The sequence below is a fragment of the Ranitomeya imitator genome, chromosome 5 (genome assembly GCF_032444005.1).
Source record: "Ranitomeya imitator isolate aRanImi1 chromosome 5, aRanImi1.pri, whole genome shotgun sequence".
Lineage (NCBI taxonomy): Eukaryota > Metazoa > Chordata > Amphibia > Anura > Dendrobatidae > Ranitomeya > Ranitomeya imitator.
In genome coordinates, this window is record NC_091286.1 from 712,362,378 (window position 1) to 712,389,890 (window position 27,513).

The following is a 27,513-nucleotide window of genomic DNA, read 5'->3' on the forward strand; positions in this document are numbered from 1 at the left end:
GGGTTGGAATTAGAGTTAGGGTTGGAAATAGGGCTAAGATTAGGCTTGTGGTTAGGGGTGTATTGGGGTTAGGGTTGTGATTAGGGTTATGGCTAGAGTTGGGATTAGGGTTAGGGGTGTGTTGGGGTTAGGGTTGTGGTTAGGGGTGTGTTGGGGTTAGGGGTGTGTTGGGGTTAGGGTTGTGATTAGGGGTGTATTGGGGTTAGGGTTGTGATTAGGGTTATGGCTAGAGTTGGGATTAGGGTTAGGGGTGTGTTGGGGTTAGTGTTGTGGTTAGGGTTACGGGTGTGTTGGGGTTAGGGTTGTGATTAGGGGTGTATTGGGGTTAGGGGTGTGTTGGGGTTAGGGTTGTGATTAGGGGTGTATTGGGGTTAGGGTTATGGCTAGAGTTGGGATTAGGGTTAGGGATGTGTTGGGGTTAGGGTTGTGATTAGGGGTGTATTGGGGTTAGGGTTGTGATTAGGGTTATGGCTAGAGTTGGGATTAGTGTTAGGGGGTGTGTTGGGGTTAGGGTTGTGGTTAGGGGTGTATTGGGGTTAGGGTTGTGATTAGGGTTATGGCTAGAGTTGGGATTAGGGTTAGGGATGTGTTGGGGTTAGGGTTGTGATTAGGGGTGTATTGGGGTTAGGGTTGTGATTAGGGTTATGGCTAGAGTTGGGATTAGGGTTAGGGATGTGTTGGGGTTAGGGTTGTGATTAGGGGTGTATTGGGGTTAGGGTTGTGATTAGGGTTATGGCTAGAGTTGGGATTAGTGTTAGGGGGTGTGTTGGGGTTAGGGTTGTGGTTAGGGGTGTATTGGGGTTAGGGTTGTGATTAGGGTTATGGCTAGAGTTGGGATTAGGGTTAGGGATGTGTTGGGGTTAGGGTTGTGATTAGGGGTGTATTGGGGTTAGGGTTGTGATTAGGGTTATGGCTAGAGTTGGGATTAGGGTTACGGGTGTGTTGAGGTTAGGGTTGTGGTTAGGGGTGTATTGGGGTTCGGGTTGTGATTAGGGTTATGGCTAGAGTTGGGATTAGGGTTACGGGTGTGTTGGGGTTAGGGTTGTGGTTAGGGGTGTATTGGGGTTAGGGTTGTGATTAGGGTTATGGCTAGAGTTGAGATTAGGGTTAGGGGTGTGTTGGGGTTAGTGTTGGAGGTAGAATTGAGGGGTTTCCACTGTTTAGGCACATCAGGGGTCTCCAAACGCAACATGGCGCCATGATTGATTCCAGCCAATCTTAAGTTCAAAAAGTCAAATGGTGCTCCCTCCCTTCCGAGCCCCGACGTGTGCCCATACAGTGGTTTACCCCCACATATGGGGTACCAGCATACTCAGGACAAACTGCACAACAATTATTGGGGTCCAATTTCTCCTGTTACCCTTGTGAAAATAAAAAATTGCTTGCTAAAACATCATTTTTGAGGAAAGAAAAATGATTTTTTATTTTCACGGGTTTGCGTTGTAAACTTCTGTGAAGCACTTGGGGGTTCAAAGTGCTCACCACATAACTAGATAAGTTCCTTGGGGGGTCTAGTTTCCAAAATGGGGTCACTTGTTGGGGGTTTCTACTGTTCAGGCACATCAGGGGCTCTGCAAACGCAACGTGACGACCGCAGACCATTCCATCAAAGTCTGCATTTCAAAACGTCACTACTTCCCTTCCGAACCTCGACGTGTGCCCAAACAGTGGTTCCCCCCCACATATGGGGTATCAGCTTACTCAGGACAAATTGGACAACAACTTTTGGGGTCCAATTTCTCCTGTTACTCTTGTGAAAATAAAAAATTGCTTGCTAAAACATCATTTTTGAGGAAAGAAAAATGATTTTTTATTTTAACGGCTCTGCGTTATAAACTTCTGTGAAGCACTTGCGGGTTTAAAGTGCTCACCGCAACATCTAGATAAGTTCCTTGCGGGGTCTAGTTTCCAAAATGGGGTCACATGTGGGGGAGCTCCAATATTTAGGCACACAGGGGCTCTCCAAACACGATATGGTGTCCGCTAACGATTGGAGCTAATTTTTCATTCAAAAGTCAAATGGCGCTCCTTCCCTTCCGAGCCTTGCCGTGTGCCCAAACAGTGGTTTACCCCCACATAGGTATCGGTGTACTCGGGAGAAATTGTCCAACACATTTTAGGATCCATTTTATCCTGTTGCCCAAGTGGAAATGAACAAATTGAGGCTAAAAGAAATTTTTTTGTGAAAAAAAAAAAAGTACTTTTTCATTTTTACGGCTCAATTTGAAGCACCTGGGGGTTCAAAGTGCTCACTATGCATCTAGATAAGTTCCTTGGGGGGTCTAGTTTCCAAAATGGGGTCACTTGTGGGGGAGCTCAAATGTTTAGGCACACATGGGCTCTCCAAACGTGACATGGTGTCCGCTAAAGATTGGAGCCAATTTTTCATTGAAAAAGTCAAATGGCGCTCCTTCCCTTCCGAGTCTTGCCGTGCACCCAAACACTGGTTCCCCCCCCCACATATGGGGTATCGGCGTACTCAGGACAAATTTTACAATAACTTTTGGGGTCCAGTTTCTCTTTTTCCGCTGGGGAAAATAAAAAAAAATTGTTGCTAAAAGATCATTTTTGTGGCTAAAAAGTTAAATGTTCGTTTTTTCCTTCCATGTTGCTTCTGCTGCTGTGAAGCACCTGAAGGGTTAATAAACTTGTTGAATGTGGTTTTGAGTACCTTGAGGGGTGCAGTTTTTAGAATGGTGTCACTTTTGGGTATTTTCAGCCACATAGACCCCTCAAACTGACTTCAAATGTGAGGTGGTCCCTAAAAAAAAAATGGTTTTGTAAATTTTGCTGTAAAAATGAGAAATCGCTGGTCAAATTTTAACCCTTATAACTTCCTAGGAAAAAAAAATTTTGTTTCCAAAATTGTGCTGATGTAAAGTAGACATGTGGGTAATGTTATTAACTATTTTGTGTCACATAACTCTCTTGTTTAACAGAATAAAAATTCAAAATTTGAAAATTGCGAATTTTTCTAAATTTTGGCCAAATTTCCATTTTTTTAACAAATAAACGCAAAAATTATCGACCAAAATTTACCACTAACGTGAAGCCCAATATGTCACGAAAAAACAATCTCAGAACCGCTAGGATCCGTTGAAGCGTTCCTGAGTTATTACCTCATAAAGGGACACTGGTCAGAATTGCAAAAAACGGCCAGGTCATTAAGGTCAAAATAGGCTGGGTCATGAAGGGGTTAATATCCGGGTAGTTAAAGTCCCCCATAACCAGGACCTCATTATGGGTTGCAGCTTCATCTATCTGCTTTAGAAGTAGACTTTCCATGATTTCTGTTATATTTGGGGGTTTGTCACAGACCCCAATGAGAATTTTGTTACTATTTTTCCCTCCATGTATTTCCACCCATATGGACTCAACATCCTCATTCCCTTCGCTAATATCCTCCCTTAAAGTGGACTTTAGACAAGACTTTACATAAAGACAAACCCCTCCTCCTCTCCGATTTTTACGATCCTTTCTAAACAGACTGTAACCCTGTAAGTTAACTGCCCAGTCATAGCTTTCATCTAACCATGTCTCGGTTATTCCCACTATGTTATAGTTACCTGTAGATATTTCTGATTCTAGTTCTTCCATCTTGTTTGTCAGGCTTCTGGCGTTTTGTTTTGTTCCAATCTCCTCCGTGTGGATTGTTTTAGAAATTTTCTTCCGAGTATGTTGTCTTGGGTCTTCTTTGCCGCACCTCATATCCTTCATCAGTATATTTTCTGGCTTCATGCTCAAGTCTAATGTTTTTCTTCCCGTCCCCTCTTCTTCTAGTTTAACGCCCTCCTGATGAGTGTAGCGAGTCTTCTGGTGAATGTATGCTTCCCAGGTTTGTTGAGGTGTAGTCCGTCTCTGGCGAGGAGAGTCCGAATTCTTGTTGTCTGCACCATTGTCTTAGTGAGTTTGCATCAAGGATCCTGTTCCATCTCCTGGTGCCATGCCCGTCTACTGGAAGGATAGAAGAAAAATCTACCTGTGCATCCAGTTCCTTTACTTTGTTCCCCTACTCTTCAAAGTCCTTGCAGATTCTCGGTAGGTCCTTCCTTGCCGTGTCATTGGTGCCAACAAGTATCAGAAGAAATGGGAGGACATCCCTGGAACTGATGAGCTTTGGTATCCTATCAGTGATATCCTTGATCTTCGCACCTGGGAGGCAGCAGACTTCTCTTGCGGTTATGTCCGGTCTGCAGATGGCTGCTTCTGTGCCTCTCAGTAGTGAGTCTCCCACCTCTACCACTCTTCTTCACTTCTTGGCTGTACTTTTTGTTGTCACTTGAGGGTGTTGCTGTGTGCCGTTTTCTTCTTTGATTGCTGGTAGGGCCTCATCCTTAGGTATGCATACTTCATGCTTCTGTACATGTCAGACCTAGTGGATATCGTTCCGCTCCAGATGCCATCGCAGCTCTTTGGCACGTAACGATCATGGTGCTGGGATGAGTTGTTTTTTCTTTGCCTTTCTAACCGTCTGGCAGAGCTCTCATCTCTGGACCTAAACTGTAAGGATCTGTGCGACCTCAGTAGTTTGTGTACTCAGTTGTGTATTTATAAAATATCCAGGTAGTCAGTGCCACATGAGATCTCCTGTTGAGATGGATGGGCAGCTGCTGTGACGAACCTTGAGGGTATGTGCACACGTTGCGTATTTGCCTGCGTGTTTCCAGTACCATCTCTATGCTGACGACACCCAATTATACACTTCTCCTGATCTCACGCCTGCCTCCTTAGAAAACAAGTAAAAGAGAAAAATGTTCCAGCTTCTTGATAAAATGTAAAACTTTAATCCATCATATAAAATAGTAGAAGACACACTCCTGGGACAATGCCATGTCACAAGTGAAGAAAGCTACGCGTTTCGACCATACGGTCTTTGTCACAGCTGATCTACTGAGCAGTCCATCCAGTATAAGAAGGACTGACCTACCAATTTTCTACTATTTTATATGATGGATTAAAGTTTTACATTTTATCAAGAAGCTGGAACATTTTTCTCTTTTACTTGGATTTGCACTACGTCGAGTCAGGACGAAGTTCCGTGCTCCTTGCACATATCGGTGAACTGGCTTTTTTCTTTCTTTGTACTTTCTCCTTAGAAAACACCAGTGATTGTCTTACCGCTGTCTCTAACATCATGTCCTCCCTCTATCTGAAACTGAACCTGTCAAAAACTGAACTCCTCGTGTTTTCTCCCTCTACTAACCTACCTTTGCCTGACATTGCCATCTCCGTGTGTGGTTCCACCATTACTCCCAAGCAACATGCCCGCTGCATTGGGGTCATCCTTGATTCCGAGCTTTCCTTCACCCCCCACATCCGATAATTGGCTCGTTCTTATCTGCATCTCAAAAACATTTCTAGATTTCGCCCTTTTCTTACTTTTGACTCTGCAGAACCTCTTACTGTTTCACTCATTCATTACCCTCCCTCTTACCAAACTCTCCCCACTCCAATCTGTCCTGAATGCTGCAGCCAGGATCATATTCCTCACCAACCGTTACACCGATGCCTCTACCTTGTGCCAGTCATTACACTGGTTACCTATCCACTCCAGAATCCAGTACAAAACTACTACCCTCATCCACAAAGCACTCCATGGCTCAGCACCACCCTACATCTCCTCCTTGGTCTCAGTCTACCACTCTACCCGTGCCCCTCCGCTCCGCTAATGACCTCAGGTTAACATCCTCAATAATCAGAACCTCTCACTCCCGTCTCCAAGACTTCACACGTGCTGCGCCGATTCTTTGGAATGCACTACCCAGGATAATATGATTATTCCCCAATCCCCACAGTTTTAAGCGTGCCCTAAAAACGCATTTGTTCAGACTGGCCTACCGCCTCAACACATTAACCTAACTATCCCTGTGTGGCCCATTAAAAAAAAACCAAAAAAAAAAACTTAAACCTTAAACCATAATCAGGTTCATCCATCATGTTCTCATTCACTTTATGCAGTTATTAGCCCTCTGTGTCTGTACTGCTACATACTTAGGCTGATAACTGGTTCATGCAGCTTTACATGAACACCCGAGCCTTACACTATGGCTGGTCCGAACAACGAAAGCAATTGTTACCATCCACCTCTCGTGTCTCACCTTTTCCTCATAGTTTGTAGCTTGCGAGCAGCAGGGCCCTCACTCCTCTTGGTATCTATTCTGAACTGTGATTTCTGTTTTGCTGTAATGTCTATTGTCTGTACAAGTCCCCTTTATAATGTAAAACGCTGCGGAATATGTTGGCGCTATATAAATATTATTATTATTTATAGAAATCCGCAGGTGTAAAACGCAGGTGAAATCCGCGGGTAATCCGCAGGTAAAACGCACTGCGTTTTACCTGCGAATTTTTCAAAAACTGAGCGGAAAAATGCGCAACATGTGCACATAGCCTGAAATGTCATGCTCTTATGTTTCATTATGTATAATATTCATCAACATCTCTCCATATACAGGATTACACCATAGAGAAGACATCAGGTGACTATGTGACTCCCATCATCCATCTCCATGTATCCGGAAGAAGGAGCAGGAGTGAGATCCCCATCACAGAAGCCCCACACTCCCCGATGTCTGAGAAGATCCTAGATCTCACCAACGAGATCACAGAGCTGCTGACTGGAGAGGTGACTGCTGAGAAATGTGACAGTATACACTGGAGGATTCTGGGTGATGTTGGTATACAGTGAGTTAAAAAAGTATTTGGATAGTGACAAAAGTTTGGGCATTTTATCAGTTTACCAAAACAAATTCAAGATAAAGTTATATAATCTGGGATAACAGTGCCGACTCTCAGCTTTAATTTGAGGACATTCACATCGTAATTGGAGGAAGGGGTTAGGAATTATAACTTTTTAATATAGAGCTGCCTCTTTTAAAAGGCACCAAAGATAATTGGACAATTATCTTAAAAGCTCTTTAATGGGCTACATGAATATTTCCCTAATTATTCCTTCAGCAGTTAAGCAAGTAAAAGGTCTGGAGTTGATTCCTGGTGTGTCATTTGCATTTGAAAGCTGTTGCTGTGAACCCACAACATGTGGTCAAAGGAGCTCTCAATTGAAGAGAAAGAGACCATGAGGCTGAAAAAAGAAATCCATCGGAAAGCAGAAATGTAAGGAGCGGCAAAATCAACAGTTTGGTGTATTTTGCAACAAAAATAAGAGCACAGTGGATAACTTGGGATTTCAAAAAGGCCTGGCCATTAACTGAAGACAACAGTGGTAGATGATCGCAGAATCCTTTCCACGGTGAAGAAAAACCATCTCACACCATCCATGCTGCTGACAAAGCGGCATAGACAACACCACCACCAAACCACTGGTAGCAATTGTTGGTTGACTCTCGATCTCCAACTGCCAGGGTCCTCGGACCTCCCAAAAAAGAACACTCTCAAGGAAGACTGTGTTTCAGTATCTAAGTCTACTATAAGAGGATGTACACACGATGCAGATTCAGTGCAGATTTAGTGCAGAACTGCAGCAGATTTTTCTGCCCCAGAAACACTGCAGAACTGCACTGTGATTTACAGTACAATGTAAATCAATGTAAAAAAAAAAAAAAGCTGTGCACATGGTGCAGAAAAATCTGCGCAGAAACGCTGCAGATTTCAAAGAAGTGCATGTCACTTCTTTTGTGCAGTTCTGCAGCGTTTCGGCACCCCTCCATTATAGAAATCCACAGTGGTAAAATCTGCACAAAAAACGCACAAAAGACGCACAAAAAACGCATAAAAAACGCACCTGCGGATTCTGCCAGGAGATGCAGATTTAGTGCAGAAAATTCTGCACCACATTTCCTACGTGTGCACACAGCCTAAAGAGGAGACTTCATGAAAGAAACTACTGAGGAGCCACTCCAAGGTGCAAACCATTAATCTACCTGAAAATAGGCCAGATTAGACTTCATCAAAAAACATCTGGAGAAGGTGCCCAGTTCTGGAAAAGTAAAACTTAGATCAACCTGTACAAAACTGATGTGAAGAAGAAAGTCTGGAGAATGCTTAGAGCAGCTCATGATGCTTGGCACAGAACATTCTCGGTAACACATGGAGGATGTGGTGTGATGAGGCGGCATTCATGGCTTTCACTAGCGGTTATTGTTGATGTGACTGAAGACAGAAACAGCTGGATGAATTCTGTGAGTATAGTAACATACATATTAACATAGTTATTAAGGTTGAAGGAAGACATGAAGTCCATCTAGTTCAACCCATAGTCTAACCTAACATGCCCTAACATGTTGATCCAGAGGAAGGCAAAAAAAAAAAACCCATGTGGCAAAGAGTAAGCTCCACCTTGGGGAAAAAAATTCCTTCCCGACTCCACATACGGCAATCAGACTAGTTCCCTGGATCAACGCCCTATCAAGGAATCTAGTGTATATACCCTGTAACATTATACTTTTCCAGAAAGGTATCCAGTCCCCTCTTAAATTTAAGTAATGAATCACTCATTACAACATCATACGGCAGAGAGTTCCATAGTCTCACTGCTCTTACAGTAAAGAATCCGCGTCTGTTATTATGCTTAAACCTTTTTTCCTCCAGACGTAGAGGATGCCCCCTTGTCCCTGTCTCAGGTCTATCATTAAAAAGATCATCAGAAAGGTCTTTGTACTGTCCCTTCATATATTTATACATTAACATAAGATCACCCCTTAGTCTTCGTTTTTCCAAACTAAATAGCCCCAAGTGTAATAACCTATCTTGGTATTGCAGACCCCCCAGTCCTCTAATAACCTTGGTCGCTCTTCTCTGCACCTGCTCCAGTTCAGCTATGTCTTTCTTATACACCGGAGACCAGAGCTGTGCACAGTATTCTAAGTGTGGTCGAACTAATGACTTGTATAGAGGTAAAATTATGTTCTCCTCATGAGCATCTATGCCTCTTTTAATGCATCCCATTATTTTATTTGCCTTTGTAGCAGCTGCCTGACACTGGCCACTGAATATGAGTTTGTCATCCACCCATACACCCAGGTCGTTTTCATTGACTGTTTTGCCCAGAGTTTTAGAATTAAGCACATAATTATACATCTTATTACTTCTACCCAAGTGCATGACCTTACATTTATCCCCATTAAAGCTCATTTGCCATTTATCAGCCCAAGCTTCTAGTTTACATAAATCATCCTGTAATATAAAATTGTCCTCCTCTGTATTGATTACCCTGCAGAGTTTAGTGTCATCTGCAAATATTGAAATTCTACTCTGAATGCCCCCTACAAGGTCATTAATAAATATGTTAAAAAGAAGAGGGCCCAATACTGACCCCTGTGGTACCCCACTGCTAACCGCTACCCAGTCCGAGTGTGCTCCATTAATAACCACCCTTTGTTTCCTATCCCTGAGCCAGCTCTCAACCCACTTGCACATATTTTCCCTTATCCCCATTATTCTCATTTTATGTATCAACCTTTTGTGTGGCACCGTATCAAAAGCTTTTGAAAAGTCCATATACACTACGTCCACTGGGTTCCCTTGGTCCAGTCCGGAACTTACCTCTTCATAGAAGCTGGTCAGATTAGTCTGACATGAACGGTCCTTAGTAAACCCGTGCTGATACTGGGTCATGAGGTTATTCCTCTTCAGATACTCCAGCATAGCATCCATTAGAATTCCCTCCAGGATTTTACCCACAGTAGAGGTTAAGCTTACTGGCCGATAATTTCCGAGTTCAGTTTTTGTCCCCTTTTTGATTATTGGCACCACATTTGCTATACGCCAGTCCTGTGGTACAGATAACAAGTGACTAGCGCACTCCTAGCAATTGTGATGCAAAATAAGGGGGTTTATTTACATACAAAGTCAAACGTTTCGGTCAACTCTAGACCTTCATCAGTGTGCTAAGTACACCTGTATGTAAGAATGAGCCCCAAATAGGAGTACAAATAAATTGCATCAATAGGTAATGCTGGTAAACTTGAACCAGACAAGGTAGCGTGGAGATGTCCAATGGAAATGACTAGGCCAAGGGAAGGAGAAGAAACTAAATGGCTGACAAGGCTAAGATGCCGGTCAGCGCACGAAAATTACGCGGAACCAAAATATGGAAAAATTATAGCTCTCAAAATGTGGAGACGCAAAAACTATTTTTTTGCAATAAAAAGCGACTTTCAGTGTGTGACAGCTGCCAATCATAAAGATCCGGTAAAAAACCCGCTATAAAAGTAAATCAAACCCCCCTTCATCACCCCCTTAGTTAGGGAAAAATAATAAAATGTATTTCCATTTTCCCATTAGGGTTAGGGTTGGGTCTACAGTTGGGGTTAGGGTTGGGGCTACGGTTAGGGTTGGGGCTAAAGTTAGGGTTAGAGATGGGGCTACAGTTAGGGCTGGGGCTAAAGTTAGGATTTGGATTACATTTACGGTTGGCATTAGGGTTCGACTTAGGGTTAGAAGTATGGTTATGGTTGGGATTAGGGTTAGGGGGGTGTCTGGGTTAGAGGTGTGGTTAGGGTTACCGTTGGGATTAGGGTTAGGGGTGTGTTTGGATTAGGGTTTCAGTTAGAATTGGGGGTTTCCACTGTTTAGGCACATCAGGGGCTCTCCAAACGCGACGTCCGATCTCAATTCCAGTCAATTCTGCTTTGAAAAATTAAAACGGCGCTCCTTCCCTTCCGAGCTCTGCCATGCGCCCAAACGGTGGTTCCCCCCACATATGGGGTATCAGCGTACTCAGGACAAATTGGACAGCAACTTTTGGGGTCCAATTTCTCCTGTTACCCTTGGGGAAAATACAAAACTGGGGGCTAAAAAAGAATTTTTGTGGAAAAAACAAAGAATTTTTATTTTCATGGCTATGCGTTATAAACTGTAGTGAAGCACTTTGAGGTTCAAAGTTCTCACAACACATCTAGATAAGTTCCTTAGGGGGTCTACTTGTGGGGGTTTCCACTGTTTAGGCACATCAGGGGCTCTCCAAACACGACATGGCGTCCCATCTCAATTCCAGTCAATTTTGCATTGAAAAGTCAAATGGCGCTCCTCCTTCCCTTCCGAGCTCTCCCGTGCGCCCAAACAGTGGTTTACCCCCACATATGGGGTATCAGCGTACTCAGGACAAATTTTACAACAACTTTTGGGGTGCAATTTCTCCTGTTACCCTTGGGAAAATAAAACAAATTGGAGCTGAAGTAAATTTTTTGTGAAAAAAGTTAAATGTTCATTTTTATTTAAACATTCCTAAAATTCCTGTGAAACACCTGATTAGTTAATAAACTTTTTGAATGTGGTTTTGAGAACCTTGAGGGGTGCAGTTTTTAGAATGGTGTCACACTTGGTTATTTTCTATCATATAGACCCCTCAAAATGACTTAAAATGTGATGTGGTCCCTAAAAAAAATGGTGTTGTAAAAATGAGAAATTGCTGGTCAACTTTTAACCCTTATAACTCCCTAACAAAAATTTTGGTTCCAAAATTGTGTTGATGTAAAGTAGACATGTGGGAAACGTTACTTATTAAGTATTTTGTGTGACATATCTCTGTGATTTAAGGGCATAAAAATTAAAAGTTGGAAAATTGCGAAATTTTCAAAATTTTGTTTTTTTTCAGAAATAAACGCAGGTAATATCGAAGAAATGTTACCACTATCATGAAGTACAATATGTCACGAGAAAACAATGTCAGAATCACCGGGATCCGTTGAAGCGTTCCAGAGTTATAACCTCATAAAGGGACAGTGGTCATAATTGTAAAAATTGTCCCGGTCATTAACGTGCAAACCACCCTTGGGGGTAAAGAGGTTAAAGGAGACATGAAAACTTATTATTTTGTGATCACTATTCCCCCAGTGACCCCCAACCCTAATATAAAAGAGAAGATAGTATTCTGCTACAGATGGATCTGGATAAGTTGGAAACTTGGGCTGAAAGGTGGCAGATGAGGTTTAACAATGATAAATGTAAGGTTATACACATGGGAAGAGGGAATCAATATCACCATTACACACTGAACGGGAAACCACTGGGTAAATCTGACAGGGAGAAGGACTTGGGGATCCTAGTTAATGATAAACTTACCTGGAGCAGCCAGTGCCAGGCAGCAGCTGCCAAGGCAAACAGGATCATGGGGTGCATTAAAAGAGGTCTGGATACACATGATAAGAGCATTATACTGCCTCTGTACAAATCCCTAGTTAGACCGCACATGGAGTACTGTGTCCAGTTTTGGGCACCGGTGCTCAGGAAGGATATAATGGAACTAGAGAGAGTACAAAGGAGGGCAACAAAATTAATAAAGGGGATGGGAGAACTACAATACCCAGATAGATTAGCGAAATTAGGATTATTTAGTCTAGAAAAAAGACGACTGAGGGGCGATCTAATAACCATGTATAAGTATATAAGGGGACAATACAAATATCTCGCTGAGGATCTGTTTATACCAAGGAAGGTGACGGGCACAAGGGGGCATTCTTTGCGTCTGGAGGAGAGAAGGTTTTTCCACCAACATAGAAGAGGATTCTTTACTGTTAGGGCAGTGAGAATCTGGAATTGCTTGCCTGAGGAGGTGGTGATGGCGAACTCAGTCGAGGGGTTCAAGAGAGGCCTGGATGTCTTCCTGGAGCAGAACAATATTGTATCATACAATTATTAGGTTCTGTAGAAGGACGTAGATCTGGGTATTTATTATGATGGAATATAGGCTGAACTGGATGGACAAATGTCTTTTTTCGGCCTTACTAACTATGTTACTATGTTACTATGTATATTTGATATGCGGTCTGGCCTGTTGGTTAATATTAGGTCTAGCAGTGCCCCCCTTCTTGTTGGGTCCTGAACCAGTTGTCAGAGTTAATTGTCTCTCATAGTTGTCAGACACCGATCACCTTTGCTGGAACTGCAGGTTTCTGTTCCCCAATCTATTTCAGGGTAGTTGAAGTCCCCCATAATAATGACTTCTCCTTGAGTCGCAGCTTCATCTATTTGCTTTACGAGGATATTCTCCATTGCTTCCATTATTTTTGGAGATTTATAACAAACCCCTATCAGTAATAGTAGTAGTAGGGTTAGAGTTGGGCTAAAGTTAGGGTTAGGGCTAAAATTAGGGTTACGTTTGGTGCTAAAGTAAGGGTTAGGAATGTGTTAGGTTTGTGGTTAGAGTTGGGATTAGGGTTAGGGGTGTGTTGGGGTCAGGGTTGGAGTTAGAATTGGGGGGGTTTCCACTGTTTAGGCACATCAGGGGGTCTCCAAACGCGACATGCCTGCAGACCATTCTATCAAAGTCTGCATTTCAAAACGTAACTACTTCCCTTCCGAGCCCCGACGTGTGCCCAAATAGTGGTCCCCCCACATATGGGCTACCAGCACCAGTATTCGGGACAAACTGGACAACAACTTTTGAGGTCCAATTTCTCCTGTTACCCTTGTGAAAAAAAATTGTGGGCTAAAAATCATTTTTGAGGAAAAAGAATGATTTTTTTATTTTCACGGCTCTGCGTTATAAACTTCTGTGAAGCACTTCTGTGAATCACTTGTGGGGGAGCTCCAATGTTTAGGCACACAGGGGCTCTCCAAATGCGACATGGTGTCCGCTAACGATTGGAGCTAATTTTTCATTCAAAAGTCAAATGGCGCTCCTTCCCTTCCGAGCCCTGCCGTGTGCCCAAACAGTGGTTGCTGACCACATATGAGGTATCACTGTACTCAGGAGAAATTGCCCAACAAATTTTAGGATCCATTTTATCCTGTTGCCCATGTAACAATGAAAAAATTGAGGCTAAAAGAAAATTTTTGCAAAAAAAAGTAGTTTTTCATTTTTACGGATCAATTGTGAAGCACCTGGGGGTTCAAAGTGCTCACCACACTTCTAGATAAATTCCTTGGGGGGTCTTGTTTCCAAAATGGAGTCACTTGTGGGGGAGCTCCAATGTTTAGGCACACGGGGGCTCTCCAAACGCGACACTAATGATTGGAGCTAATTTTCCATTCAAAACGCCAAATGGCGCTCCTTCCCTTCCGAGCCCTGCCGTGCACCCAAACAGTGGTTCCCCCCCACATATGAGGTATCAGTGTACTCAGGACAAATTGGATAACAACTTTCGTGGTTCAGTTTCTCCTTTTACCATTCTGAAAATAAAAAAATTGTTGCTAAAAGATCATTTTTGTGACTAAAAAGTTAAATGTTCATTTTTTCCTTCCATGTTGCTTCTGCTGCTGTGAAGCACCTGAAGGGTTAATAAACTTCTTGAATGTGGTTTTGAGTACCTTGAGGGGTGCATTTTTTAGAATGGTGTCACTTTTGGGTATTTTCAGCCATATAGACCCCTCAAACTGACTTCAAATGTGAGGTGGTCCCTAAAAAAAATGGTTTTGTAAATTTCGTTGTAAAAATGAGAAATCGCTGGTCAAATTTTAACCCTTATAACTTCCTAGCAAAAAAATGTTGTTTCCAAAATTGTGCTGATGTAAAGTAGACGTGTGGGAAATGTTATTTATTAACTATTTTGTGTCACATAACTCTCTGGTTTAACAGAATAAAAATTCAAAATGTGAAAATTGCGAAATTTTCAAAATTTTCGCAAAATTTCTGTTTTTATCACAAACGCAGAATTGATTGACCTAAATTTACCACTAACATGAAGCCCAATATGTCACGAAAAAACATTCTCAGAACCGCTAGGATCCGTTGAAGCGTTCCTGAGTTATTACCTCATAAAGGGACACTGGTCAGAATTGCAAAAAACGGCAAGGTCATTAAGGTCAAAATAGGCTGGGTCATGAAGGGGTTAACAGAAGATTTTTGTTCAACCCCTTTAATTAAACCTGAAAGTCTCCACTTCGATTACATCTCAGTTGTTTCATTTTACATCCAAACTCGCGACCTGCAGAGCTGAAATCAGGATGATTCCTCTCTGGCCAATGATTTCTGCTCCTAACTGTGTGTTTGTCAGGTTCCTGTCAGGTGTCAGGATGCCGCGGTCTATTTCTCCATGGAGGAGTGGGAGTACATGGAAGGACAGAAGGATCAGTACCAGGACGTCAGGATGAAAAATGACCCAACGAGGAACGACCAGGACAAAAGCAACATGACTGCAAGAATATTACTCCTCGCCCTGGAGATAATCGACTTGTTAAAGGGAAAGGTGAGAGTCTCCCATGAGATCACTCTGATCTCTACTAATATAACAGGACTGAAAAGATGGATAGAATCTGTGGTGATCGGCGTCTGTCACTGTACACAGGAGCACACGGTGGTGAAGAAGACGTCCGGTGACCGTGTGACCCCCTGTATATCCGGAGGACGGAGCAAGATCCAGAGCCCCAACACAGAACCCCTGCACTCCCCGACACCGGAGAAGAAGGTCCTAGAACTGGCCAAGAAGATCACTGAGCTGCTGACCGGAGAGGTGACTGCTGGGAGATTACACTGGGGGATTCTGGGTGATGAGGAGACTGCTGGGAGGTTACACTGGGGGATTCTGGGTGATGAGAGGAGACTGCTGGGAGATTACACTGGGGGATTCTGGGTGATGAGAGGAGACTGCTGGGAGATTACACTGGGGGATTCTGGGTGATGAGAGGAGACTGCTGGGAGATTACACTGGAGGATTCTGGGTGATGAGAGGAGACTGCTGGGAGATTATACAGTGTACCCTGGAGGATTCTGGGTGATGAGAGGAGACTGCTGGGAGATTATACAGTATACACTGGAGGATTCTGGGTGATGAGAGGAGACTGCTGGGAGATTACACTGGGGGATTCTGGGTGATGTCGGTCTCGTTGGTTGTCAGGTTCCTCTCCGGTATCAGGACGTCGCTCTCTATTTCTCCATGGAGGAGTGGGATTATGTAGAAGGACACTGGGATCAGTATAAGGACGTTGTGGTGGAGGAGCAGCGGCCTCTTGTATCACCAGGTAAGAGAAGACTTTAGTCATTGCTTTTGGCCGTTTCTGTGGTCTGCACTGGCGGATATAATACAGCCCCACTACTATCCCAGGCTTTACTTACATGTGTCTGTAATTTACGTTTAGTATAGTTATTATTTTGTTCTTTGTGTGAATGTGCACTCGTGTAATGTATAAGGCTGGTTTCACATTTGCGTTTTTTTTTTTGCGCAAAAAAAGCATGTGTTTTTTTTCCCATATACTTAACATTAAAAACGCATGCATTTTTTTTGCATGCGTTTTGACGCGTTTTGACGACGCATGCGTTTTTTCTCTGCATGCGTTGTGTTGCAGAAATGCAACATGTAGTAATTTCTAGCGGCGTTTTTTTGCCGCAAAAAAACGTATTGATGTCTATGTAAACGCATGCGTTTTTAAGCACATGCGTTTGCATGCGTTTTTATAGAAAAACACAAGAATACACACTGATAAGCCACCCCCCAATCCTAACCCTAACGGATCCTAACCCTAAGGGTTAGGTTTAGGATTCCTAAGGTTAGGGTTAGGATCCCTAGGGTTAGGGCTAGGGTTTATGTTAGAGTTTGTGTTAGGGTTAGGGTTTGTGTTAGAGTTTGGGTTAGGGTTAGGATCCCTAGGGTTAGGGTTTGTGTTAGAGTTTGTGTTAGGGTTAGGGTTTGGGTTAGGGTTTGTGTTAGGGTTTGAGTTTGGGTTAGGGTTAGGATCCCTAGGGTTACTAGGGATCCTAACCCTAACCCTAGGTATTTCTGTTTATAGTGGGTTTTCTAGTTGATTTTGATGATTGGCAGCTGTCACACACTTCTCATCATGCGTTTCAAAAATGCAAACGCAGGAAAAAACGCATGTAAACGTGTCAAAACACCGCGTTTGTGTTAAAACATGCAAAAACGTGCGCCTAGAAAACGCAGCGTTTAAACGCGTTTAAATGCGTTTTTTCACCAAATGCGTTTGCGTTTAAAACGCTGCGTTTTTAAACGCAAATGTGAAACCAGCCTAAGTTATCCTTACAAGGCTGACTGCCTCAGTCCTAAGGTGGGAGCAGGAATCTTTATTTTCGGAATTATGGAAGAGGAGCAGGTTTGCTCTGGGATGTGGTCTGGAAGTCCAGGGGTCTCGTTTGTACTACCCCTGATGATTGATGAGAATTTCTCAGTTACTGGGGAAGCAAGAGCCATAGGAGGATCCAATATTCTGCACCTTCTGTTCCCTTGGTGATTGGGGGATGTGCTTTGGATGCCATAATATTTATTTTAGATTCCCCATCCTGGATCAGAGGTGGGACATGGATGGGCCTTTACGTTGAAAATTGTGATTTAAAAAAATTAATTATTTTTATTTCTAACAGAAAATACAAGTGATCGTTCTGGAGGTAATGTGATGTTAGCGCTAGAATATAATGTCAAAGATGAAGATATCATGTGTCAGTCCTCAGGAGAAAACCTCATTACCCTTGTACATCGAGAAAATTTTTTTAGATACAAGAGAAGTTACACAAGAGAAAAACCAAATTCATGTTCAGAATGTGGTAAATGTTTTTTCCCAAAATCTAACCTTCTTAAACATGAGAGAATTCACAGAAGAAAAGGGTCTTTTTCCTGTTCAGAATGTGGAAAATGTTTTAAAAGTAAATCAGAACTTGTTAGACATGAGAGAGGTCACACAGGAGAGAAGCCATATTCATGTTTAGAATGTGGGAAATGTTTTACACTTAAATCCAGCGTTATCACACATATGAAAATTCACACAGGAGAAAAGCCGTATTCATGTTCAGAATGTGGAAAATGTTTTACTATAAAATCACATCTTGTTGCACATCAGAGAATTCACACAGGAGAAAAGCCATATTCATGTTCAGTATGTGGGAAATGTTTTACACTTCAATCAACTCTTGTCACACATGAGAAAATTCATACAGGAGAAAAGCCATATTCATGTTCAGTATGTGGGAAATGTTTTACACTTCAATCAACTCTTGTCACACATGAGAAAATTCATACAGGAGAAAAGCCATATTCATGTTCAGAATGTGGAAAATGTTTTGCTATAAAGTCACAACTTGTTACACATCAGAGAATTCACACAGGAGAAAAGCCATATTCATGTTCAGAATGTGGAAAATGTTTTGCTATAAAGTCACCACTTGTTACACATATGAGAATTCACACAGGAGAAAAGCCATATTCATGTTCAGAATGTGGAAAATGTTTTGCTATAAAGTCACAACTTGTTACACATCAGAGAATTCACACAGGAGAAAAGCCATATTCATGTTCAGAATGTGGAAAATGTTTTGCTATAAAGTCACAACTTGTTACACATCAGAGACTTCACACAGGAGAGAAGCCGTATTCATGTTCAGAATGTGAGAAATGTTTTACTATAAAATCACATCTTGTAACACACCAGAGACTTCACACAGGAGAGAAGCCGTATTCATGTTCAAAATGTCGTAAAGTTTTTAAATATAGATCAAATCTTACTGCACATGAGAGAATTCACACAGGAAAAGCATATACATGTTCAAAATGTGGAAAATTCTTTATGAGTAAATCAAATCTTATGATTCATGTGAAAATGCACACAGAAGAAAAGCTGTATTCATGCTCAGAATGTGGAAAATATTTTCTATATAATTCAACTCTTCAAACACATAAGAGTGTTCACATAGAAAAAAAAATGTATTCATGCTCAGAATGTGGAAAATGTTTTAATACTGAAGCCCTGCTAAGTGATCATCAAAGAGATCACACTGAAGAGAATCCAGTTACATGTAGCGAATGTGGGATCAGTTTTATATATGAATCAAGTCTTCTCAGACATAAGAAAATTCATGTTCGGAATGTGGAAAATGTTTCTTTAAACGAATCCCTTTATGTTAAACATCAGAGAAGTTACACAGTAGAGAAGCCGTACTCATGCTCCGATTGTGGAAAATGCTTTATTAGCAAAGAGAAACTTCATAGTCATCAGAGAAGTCACACACAGGGGGGGAGCTGTTTAATATGAAACATTTTTACAAATATTTACATTTTGTTTTCAGTTTTGCAAAGAATATTTAATTTTTTTGATTCAAAATGTTGTTTGTAAACTTTAAAGAAGTTGTCTACTACTATGCCAATCTTTCTCAATCTGAATGTTTACCCCCGTTAAATTAGAAACACTTATACTCACCTCCTGTGCCAGTACCATTTCAGCGCTGTCAGCACTTGCTGTCCTGAAACTGACGTGAGGTTGTTATGTCACATGAGCCCTGTGCTCAATCAGCGCCGGCTTCATTGTTCCCAGCAGTCGGACACATATGTAATTAATAGACAGGTAGCGGCCAGCTGCAGTTCTGACTTCTTGTTAATTACTTATATGTCTGAAGACGAGGACAGTGAAGCCGGCACTGATTGAGCGCAAGACTCATGACCTATCAACCTCACGTCAGCTTACAGGAGAGCGAGTGCTGACAGCTCTGAAATGGCTTCGGCACAGGAGGTGCGTGTGTGTTTTTAATTTAACGAGGGCAAACATTCAGATTGAGAAGACGTTGTCATTAGTGATGAGCGAGTATACTCGTTGCTCGGGTGGTCTCAGAGTATTTGTGATTGCTTGGAGATTTTGTTTTCATCGCCACAGCTGAATGATTTACAGCTACTAGCCAGCGTGAATACATGTGGGGATTCCCTAGCAACCAGGCAACCCCCACATGTACTCAGGCTGGCTAATAGCTGTAAATCAGCTGCGGTGATGAAAACGAAATCTCTGAACACTAACAAATACTCGGAGACCACCCTAGCGTGCTCTGGAAAACCCGAGCAACGAGTATATTCGCTCATCACTAGTTTTCATAGTAGAGGACAACTCCTTTAATCTTGTTTCTGGAATGCGCTGGATTTCCCAAACACCTAAATTACATTTAGCTGAGTTCATCTGTGACCTGGATCCTTTTGAGGACAATAATTGTGGACATAAGGAGAAGAGAAACATAATGATTGTACATGTAAATGTATGTGTCAGTTTTGATCTTCATACAAACTATTTAAGGATAAAAGTGATGGGATTGAGCAAAAAAAAATTTGCAATATACAGTATAAACCAAAAGTTTGGACACACCTTCTCATTTAAAGATTTTTCTGTGTTTTCATGTCCTATGAAAATTATACATTCACACTGAAGGCATCAAAACTATGAATTAACACATGTGGAATTATATACTTAACAAAAAAGTGTGAAACGACTGAAATTATGTCTTATATTCTAGGTTCTTCAAAGTAGCGACCTTTTGCTTTGATGACTGCTTTGCACACTCTTGGCATTCTCTTGATGAGCTTCAAGAGGTAGTCACCGGGAATGGTCTTCCAACAATCTTGAAGGAGTTTCCAGAGATGCTTAGCACTTGCTGGCCCTTTTGCCTTCACTCTGCGGTCCAGGTCATCCCAAACCATCTCGATTGGGTTCAGGTCTGGTGACTGTGGAGGCCAGGTCATCTGGCGTAGCACCCATCACTCTCCTTCTTGGTCAAATAGCCCTTACACAGCCTGGGGGGGTGTTTGGGGTCATTGTCCTGTTGAAAAATAAATGTTGATCTAACTAAACGCAAACCGGATGGAATAGCATGCCGCTGCAAGATGCTGTGGTAGCCATGCTGGTTCAGTATGCCTTCAATTTTGAATAAATACCCAACAGTGTCACCAGCAAAGCACCCCCACACCATCACACCTCCTCCTCCATGCTTCATGGTGGGAACCAGACATGTAGAGTCGATCAGTTCACCTTTTCTGCATCGCACAAAGACACGGTGGTTGGAACCAAAGATCTCAAATTTGGACTCACCAGACCAAAGCTCAGATTTCCACTGGTCTAATGTACATTCCTTGTGTTCTTTAACCCAAATAAGTCTCTTCTGCTTGTTGCCTGTCCTTAGCAGTGGTTTCCTAGCAGCTATTTTACCATGAGGGCCTGCTGCACAAAGTCTCCTCTTAACAGTTGTTGTAGAGATGTGTCTGCTGCTAGAACTCTGTGTGGCATTGACCTGGTCTCTAATCTGAGCTGCTGTTAACCTGCGATTTCTGAGGCTGGTGACTTGGATAAACTTATCCTTAGAAACAGAGGTGACTCTTGGTCTTCCTTTCCTGGGCCGGTCCTCATGTGAGCCAGTTTCCTTGTAGCGCGTGATGGTTTTTGTCACTGCACTTGGGGACACTTTCAGAGTTTTCCCACTTTTTCAGACTGACTGACCTTCATTTCTTAGAGTAATGATGGCCACTCGTTTTTCTTTACTCAGCTGCTTTTTTGTTGCCATAAAACAAATTCTAACAGTCTATTCAGTAAGACTATCAGCTGTGTATCCACCAGACTTCTGCACAACACAACTGATGGTCCCAACCCCATTTATAAGGCAAGAAATCCCAAACCTGACAGGGCACACCTGTGAAGTGAAAACTATTCCCGGTGACTACCTCTTTAAGCTCATCAAGAGAATTCCAAGAGTGCAAAGCAGTCATCAAAGCAAAAGGTGGCTACTTTGAAGAACCTAGAATATAAGACATAACAAAAATGTGTGAAACAACTGAAATTAAGTATATACTGTATATACTCGAGTATAAGCCGAGATTTTCAGCCAATTTTTTTGGGCTGAAAGTGACCCTTTAGGCTTATACTAGAGTCAGTGTCGGTGTGGGGTCGGCAGGTGAGGGGGAGCGGCGGCTATGATATACTCCTATGACAGGGCTATGACAGCTCCTGGCGCTGTCCCTGCATGCCCCATGGTCTCCGGACAGCGCTTGTGTTCAGCGGTCACGTGGTACCGCTCATTAAAGTAATGAATATGCACGCATATTCATTACTATAATGAGCGGTACGTGACCGCTGAACACAGGAAGATGCCGCCGGCTCCCGGAGACCATCTGACAGTGAGACGCTGCCAGGGACCGCGCTGGGAGCAGGTGAGTATATCAGGGGAGGGGGAGCATTGCGCGATAGTCACCTTCCAGGCTCCATCGCTGCGCGCTGCTCTGTCTTCCGTCCTCTGGCTGTGACTGTTCAGGTCAGAGGGCGCGATGACGCGATTAGTGTACGCGCCGCCCTCTGCCTGAACAGTCAGTGCCGAGGATGGAAGACAGAGCAGCACGCAACAATGGAACATGGAAGGTGACTATCGCAAGTTGCGGGGGCCTGAGCGAAGAGAGGTACGTATGTGATTTTTTTAATTTTAATCGCAGCAACAGCAAATGGGGCAAATGTATGGAGCATCTTATGGGGCATATATCAGGAACATCTTATGGGGCATAATGTGTGGAGCATCTCATGGGGCATAATGTGTGGAGCATCTCATGGGGCCATATTGTGTGGCGAATGTGTGTTTCCCAGGTTTGTTGAGGTGTAGTCCGTCTCTGGCGAGGAGTCCATCATACCAGTAATTCACACCGTGGTCCAGGAATCCAAATCCTTGTTGTCTGCACCATCGTCTTAGCCAGTTGTTTGCATCAAGGATCCTGTTCCCATGCCCGTCTACTGGAAGGATAGAAGAAAAAACTACCTGTGCATCCAGTTCCTTTACTTTCTTCCCCAACTCTTCAAAGTCCTTGCAGATTGTCGGTAGGTCCTTCCTTGCCGTGTCATTGCTGCCAACATGTATCAGAAGAAATGGGTGGACGTCCTTGGAGCTGAAGAGCTTTGGTATCCTATCGGTCACATCCTTGATCATCGCACCTGGAAGGCAGCATACTTCTCTTGCAGTTATGTCCGGTCTGCAGATGGCTGCTTCGGTGCCTCTCAGTAGTGAGTCTCCCACCACCACCACTCTTCGTTGCTTCTTGGCTGTACTTTTTGCTGTCACTTGTTGCTGTGTGCCCTTTTCTTTTTTGCTTGCTGGTATTGCTTCATTCTTAGGTGTGCCATCTTCATCCTCTACAAAGATTTGATATCGGTTCTTCAGTTGTGTGGTTGGTGATTTCTCCATGGTCTTCTTGCTTCTTTTGGTCACATGCTTCCACTCATCTGCTTTTGGAGGTTCTCTGACACTTTTTGCACCTTCTGTGACCAGTAGAGATGCTTCTGTTCTGTCTAGAAAGTCTTCATTCTCTTTGATGAGTTTCAAAGTTGCTATTCTTTCTTCCAGACCCCGCACCTTTTCTTCTAAAAGGGCCACTAGTCTACACTTCTGACAGGTGAAATTGGATTCTTCTTCTGGTCGATCTGTGAACATGTAGCACATGCTGCAGCTCACCATGTAGGTTGTCACATCTGCCATGTTGCTCCTAGATCCTGCTGACTTGCTGTGTGTTTTCCTTCTTGTGTAATCTACTCAGCCAAGCTCTCTTGCAATAATGTCCTACAGACAAAAATTCTTCTAGCTTAGGGAGACTTCGCTTCTCCCAGAAGGCACCTGGAATATGCAAATTAGCCTCCTGAAGCTTGAATCCCTGGTTTGGTGATGCTTTCGAAGCAGCTGGTCCCGGCTGTACCCAACGATCTTCTAGCTTAGGGAGACTTCGCTTCTCCCAGAAGGCACCTGGAAAATGCAAATTAGCCTCCTGAAGCTTGAATCCCTGGTTTGGTGATGCTTTCGAAGCAGCTGGTCCCGGCTGTACCCAACGATCTTCTAGCTTAGGGAGACTTCGCTTCTCCCAGAAGGCACCTGGAATATGCAAATTAGCCTCCTGAAGCTTGAATCCCTGGTTTGGTGATGCTTTCGAAGCAGCTGGTCCCGGCTGTACCCAACGATCTTCTAGCTTAGGGAGACTTCGCTTCTCCCAGAAGGCACCTGGAATATGCAAATTAGCCTCCTGAAGCTTGAATCCCTGGTTTGGTGATGCTTTCGAAGCAGCTGGTCCCGGCTGTACCCAACGATCTTCTAGCTTAGGGAGACTTCGCTTCTCCCAGAAGGCACCTGGAATATGCAAATTAGCCTCCTGAAGCTTGAATCCCTGGTTTGGTGATGCTTTCGAAGCAGCTGGTCCCGGCTGTACCCAACGATCTTCTAGCTTAGGGAGACTTCGCTTCTCCCAGAAGGCACCTGGAATATGCAAATTAGCCTCCTGAAGCTTGAATCCCTGGTTTGGTGATGCTTTCGAAGCAGCTGGTCCCGGCTGTACCCAACGATCTTCTAGCTTAGGGAGACTTCGCTTCTCCCAGAAGGCACCTGGAATATGCAAATTAGCCTCCTGAAGCTTGAATCCCTGGTTTGGTGATGCTTTCGAAGCAGCTGGTCCCGGCTGTACCCAACGATCTTCTAGCTTAGGGAGACTTCGCTTCTCCCAGAAGGCACCTGGAATATGCAAATTAGCCTCCTGAAGCTTGAATCCCTGGTTTGGTGATGCTTTCGAAGCAGCTGGTCCCGGCTGTACCCAACGATCTTCTTGCTTAGGGAGACTTCGCTTCTCCCAGAAGGCACCTGGAATATGCAAATTAGCCTCCTGAAGCTTGAATCCCTGGTTAAGGTACCGGTACACGTAACGACTTACCAACGATCACGACCAGCGATACGACCTGGCCGTGATCGTTGGTAAGTCGTTGTGTGGTCGCTGGGGAGCTGTCACACAGACAGCTCTTTCCACCGACCAACGATCAGGGGAAAGACTTCGGCATCGTTGAAACTGTCTTCAACAATGCCGAAGTCCCCGGGTAACCAGGGTAAATATCGGGTTACTAACCACAGGGCCGCGCTTAGTAACCCGATATTTACCCTGGTTACCATTGTAAAAGTAAAAAAAAACAAAAAACAGTACATACTCACATTCCGATGTCTGTCACGTTCCCCACTGCTGTGCTCGGCTTTACAGCCGGCCGGCGCTGACATAGTCAGTGCAGGAAGCTGACGCCGGGGGACGTGACAGACAACGGAATGTGAGTATGTACTGTTTTTTTTTTTTTTTACTTTTACAATGGTAACCAGGGTAAATATCGGGTTACTAAGCGCAGCCCTGCGCTTAGTAACCCGATATTTACCCTGGTTACCAGTGAACACATTGCTGGATCGGCGTCACACACGCCGATTCAGCGATGACCGCGGGTGATCAGCGACCAAAAAAAGGTCCTGATCACTCCCAGCGACCAACGATCTCCCAGCAGGGGCCTGATCGTTGGTTGCTGTCACGCTTAACGATTTTGTTAACGATATCGTTGCTACGTCACAAAAAGCAACGATATCGTTAACGAAATAATTATGTGTGAAGGTACCTTTAGTAGTGGACAGCCGGTTTAATGTCTACAAGTAGCATTGTTTACTTAAAAAAAAAATAATATTCTTTGTAAAACTGAATAAAATGTTGTAAATCTTTGTAAAAATGTTTCATAGTAAACAGCTCCCCCCTTGTGTGCGACTTCTCTGATGACTATGAAGTTTATCTTTGCTAATAAAGCATTTTCCACATTCTGAGCATGAGTACGGCTTCTCTACTGTGTAACTTCTCTGATGTTTCACCTGAAAGGATTCGTTTAAAGAAACATTGTCCACACTCTGAACATGAATTTTCTTATGTCTGAGAAGACTTGATTCATATATAAAACAGATCCCACATTCACTACATGTAACTGGATTCTCTCCAGTGTGATCTCTTTGATGAGAACTTAGCAGGGCTTCAGTATTAAAACATTTATCACATTCGGAGCATGAATACTTCTTTACTTCTGTATGCATTTTCACATGAGTAATAAGATTTGCTTTACTCATGAAAAATTTTCCACATTCTGAACATGTATATGCATTTCCTGTGTGAATTCTCTCATGTGCAGTAAGACTTTGTTTATATTTAAAAACTTTCTGACATATTGAACATGAATACGGCTTCTCACCTGTGTGAATTTTCCTATGAGCAACAATATTTGCTTTTTCTTTAAAACATTTCCCACATTCTGAACATGAATATGGCTTCTCTCCTGTGTGAATTTTCACATGTGTGATAAGACTTGATTTACGTGTAAAACATTTCTCACATTCTGAACATGAATACAGCTTCTCTCCTGTGTGAATTTTCTCATGCGTTATATAACTTGATTTCTGTGCAAATCTTTTGTGACATACTGAACATGAATACGGCTTTGTTTCTGTGTGAATTTTTTTATGTGTAACAAGACTTGATTTACTAGTATAACATTTACCACATACTGAACATGAATATGGCTTCTCTCCTGTGTGTATTCTCTGATGACCAATAAGATGATATTTGTCTGAAAAGCATTTGTTACATTCTGAACATGAATACAGCTCTCCTGTGTGAATTCTCTCATGTGTAATAAGACTTGATTTAAATATAAAGCATTTCTCACATTTTGAACATGAATACGGCTTCTTTTCTGTGTGAATTTTCTTATGTGTAAAAAGACTTGATTTGCTAGTAAAACATTTACCACAAACTGAACATGAATACGGCTTCTCTCCTGTGTGTATTCTCTGATGTCTAGTAAGATGATGTTTGTGTGAAAAACATTTCTTACATTCTGAACATGAATACGGCTTCTCTCTTGTGTGACTTTTCTTATATTTAACAAGATGTTCTCAATGTATACTGAGGGTATTAAGGTTTTCTCTTGAAGAGTGACACAGGAAATCTTCATTTTTTATATGATATTGTTGCGATAACATGACATTTCCTCCATAAGGATCACTTCCATTTTCTGTTAGAAAAAAAAATAATGAAATCTATTTTTATTTCTATCAAATCTTCACATGTAAAGGCTCATCCATGTTCCACCTCTGATCCAGGATGGAGGATATAGGAGGATTGTTATAGAATCCAATGCACATCCCACGATCGCCAGGGGAACAGAAAGTGAAGCTCATGCTTCCACAGTAACTGTGTCTGAGAAGTTCTCCTCAATGATCAGGGGTAACATAAAGGAGACCCCTGGACTTCCAGACCACGTCCCATAGCAGACCTGCTCCTCTTCCATGATCATCAGTGCACATTCAGACACAGGCAAAATCATCTTACAAATCGGGCAAAATCTTAAAAATAATAATTATACTAACAATAATTACAGACACGTGTATGCACGGCCTGAGACAGTAGTGAGGATGTATTATATTTGCCAGTGCCGACCACAAAAACGGCCACATAGAAATGACGGAGGTTTCCTCTTACCTGGTGATACAAGAGGCCGGTGCTCCTCCACCACAACGTCCTTATACTGATCCCAGTGTCCTTCTACATAATCCCACTCCTCCATGGAGACATAGAGAGCGACGTTCTGACACCTGAGAAGAACCTGACAACGAGACCGACATCACCCACAATCCTCCAGTGTATACAGTATAATCTCCCAGCAGTCTCCTCTCCTCACCCAGAATCCTCCAATGTATACTGTATAATCTCCCAGCAGTCTCCTCCCATCACCCAGACTCCTCCAGTGTACACTGTATAATCCCCCAGCAGTCACCTCTCTGGATGTCATGCTCATCACCCAGAATCCTCCTGTGTATACTGTATAATCTCCCAGCAGTCTCCTCTCATTACCCAGAATCCCCCAGTGTAATCTCCCAGCAGTCACCTCTCTGGTCAGCAGCTCAGTGATCTTGTTGGCCAGTTCTAGGACCTTCTTCTCAGGTGTTGGGGAGTGCAGGGGTTCTGTGATGGGGCTCTGGATCTTGCTCCGTCCTCCGGACATACAGGGGGTCACACGGTCACCGGACGTCTTCTTCACCACCGTGTGCTCCTGTGT

General features: G+C 43.0%; 3 protein-coding genes across 3 annotated transcripts in view; 1 reads left to right on the forward strand and 2 right to left on the reverse strand.

Moving 5' to 3' along the window:
* Positions 1-19,000, forward strand: part of LOC138638940 (zinc finger protein 665-like) — a 61,001-nt gene extending 42,001 nt beyond the window's left edge. The window contains exons 3-7 of the mRNA XM_069728699.1: positions 6,455-6,625; positions 14,895-15,086; positions 15,186-15,350; positions 15,735-15,858; positions 17,213-19,000. Coding sequence (XP_069584800.1) covers positions 6,455-6,625; positions 14,895-15,086; positions 15,186-15,350; positions 15,735-15,858; positions 17,213-18,873 — 2,313 coding nt within the window. The 3' untranslated portion in view covers positions 18,874-19,000. The remainder of the gene's footprint in view (positions 1-6,454; positions 6,626-14,894; positions 15,087-15,185; positions 15,351-15,734; positions 15,859-17,212) is intronic.
* Positions 19,001-25,144: 6,144 nt separating this feature from the next.
* LOC138637974 (zinc finger protein 484-like) lies at positions 25,145-26,300 on the reverse strand. The gene is made up of 2 exons (XM_069726896.1): positions 26,290-26,300; positions 25,145-26,252 (listed from the first exon to the last, which is right to left on the reverse strand). Exons 1-2 carry the CDS (start codon positions 26,298-26,300, stop codon positions 25,145-25,147), a joined length of 1,119 nt encoding a protein of 372 aa, XP_069582997.1.
* LOC138638939 (oocyte zinc finger protein XlCOF7.1-like) overlaps positions 25,321-27,513 on the reverse strand; it is a 32,243-nt gene continuing 30,050 nt past the window's right edge. The window contains exons 5-7 of the mRNA XM_069728697.1: positions 27,343-27,507; positions 26,937-27,060; positions 25,321-26,469 (exon numbers count right to left, since the gene is read on the reverse strand). Coding sequence (XP_069584798.1) covers positions 26,351-26,469; positions 26,937-27,060; positions 27,343-27,507 — 408 coding nt within the window. The 3' untranslated portion in view covers positions 25,321-26,350. The remainder of the gene's footprint in view (positions 26,470-26,936; positions 27,061-27,342; positions 27,508-27,513) is intronic.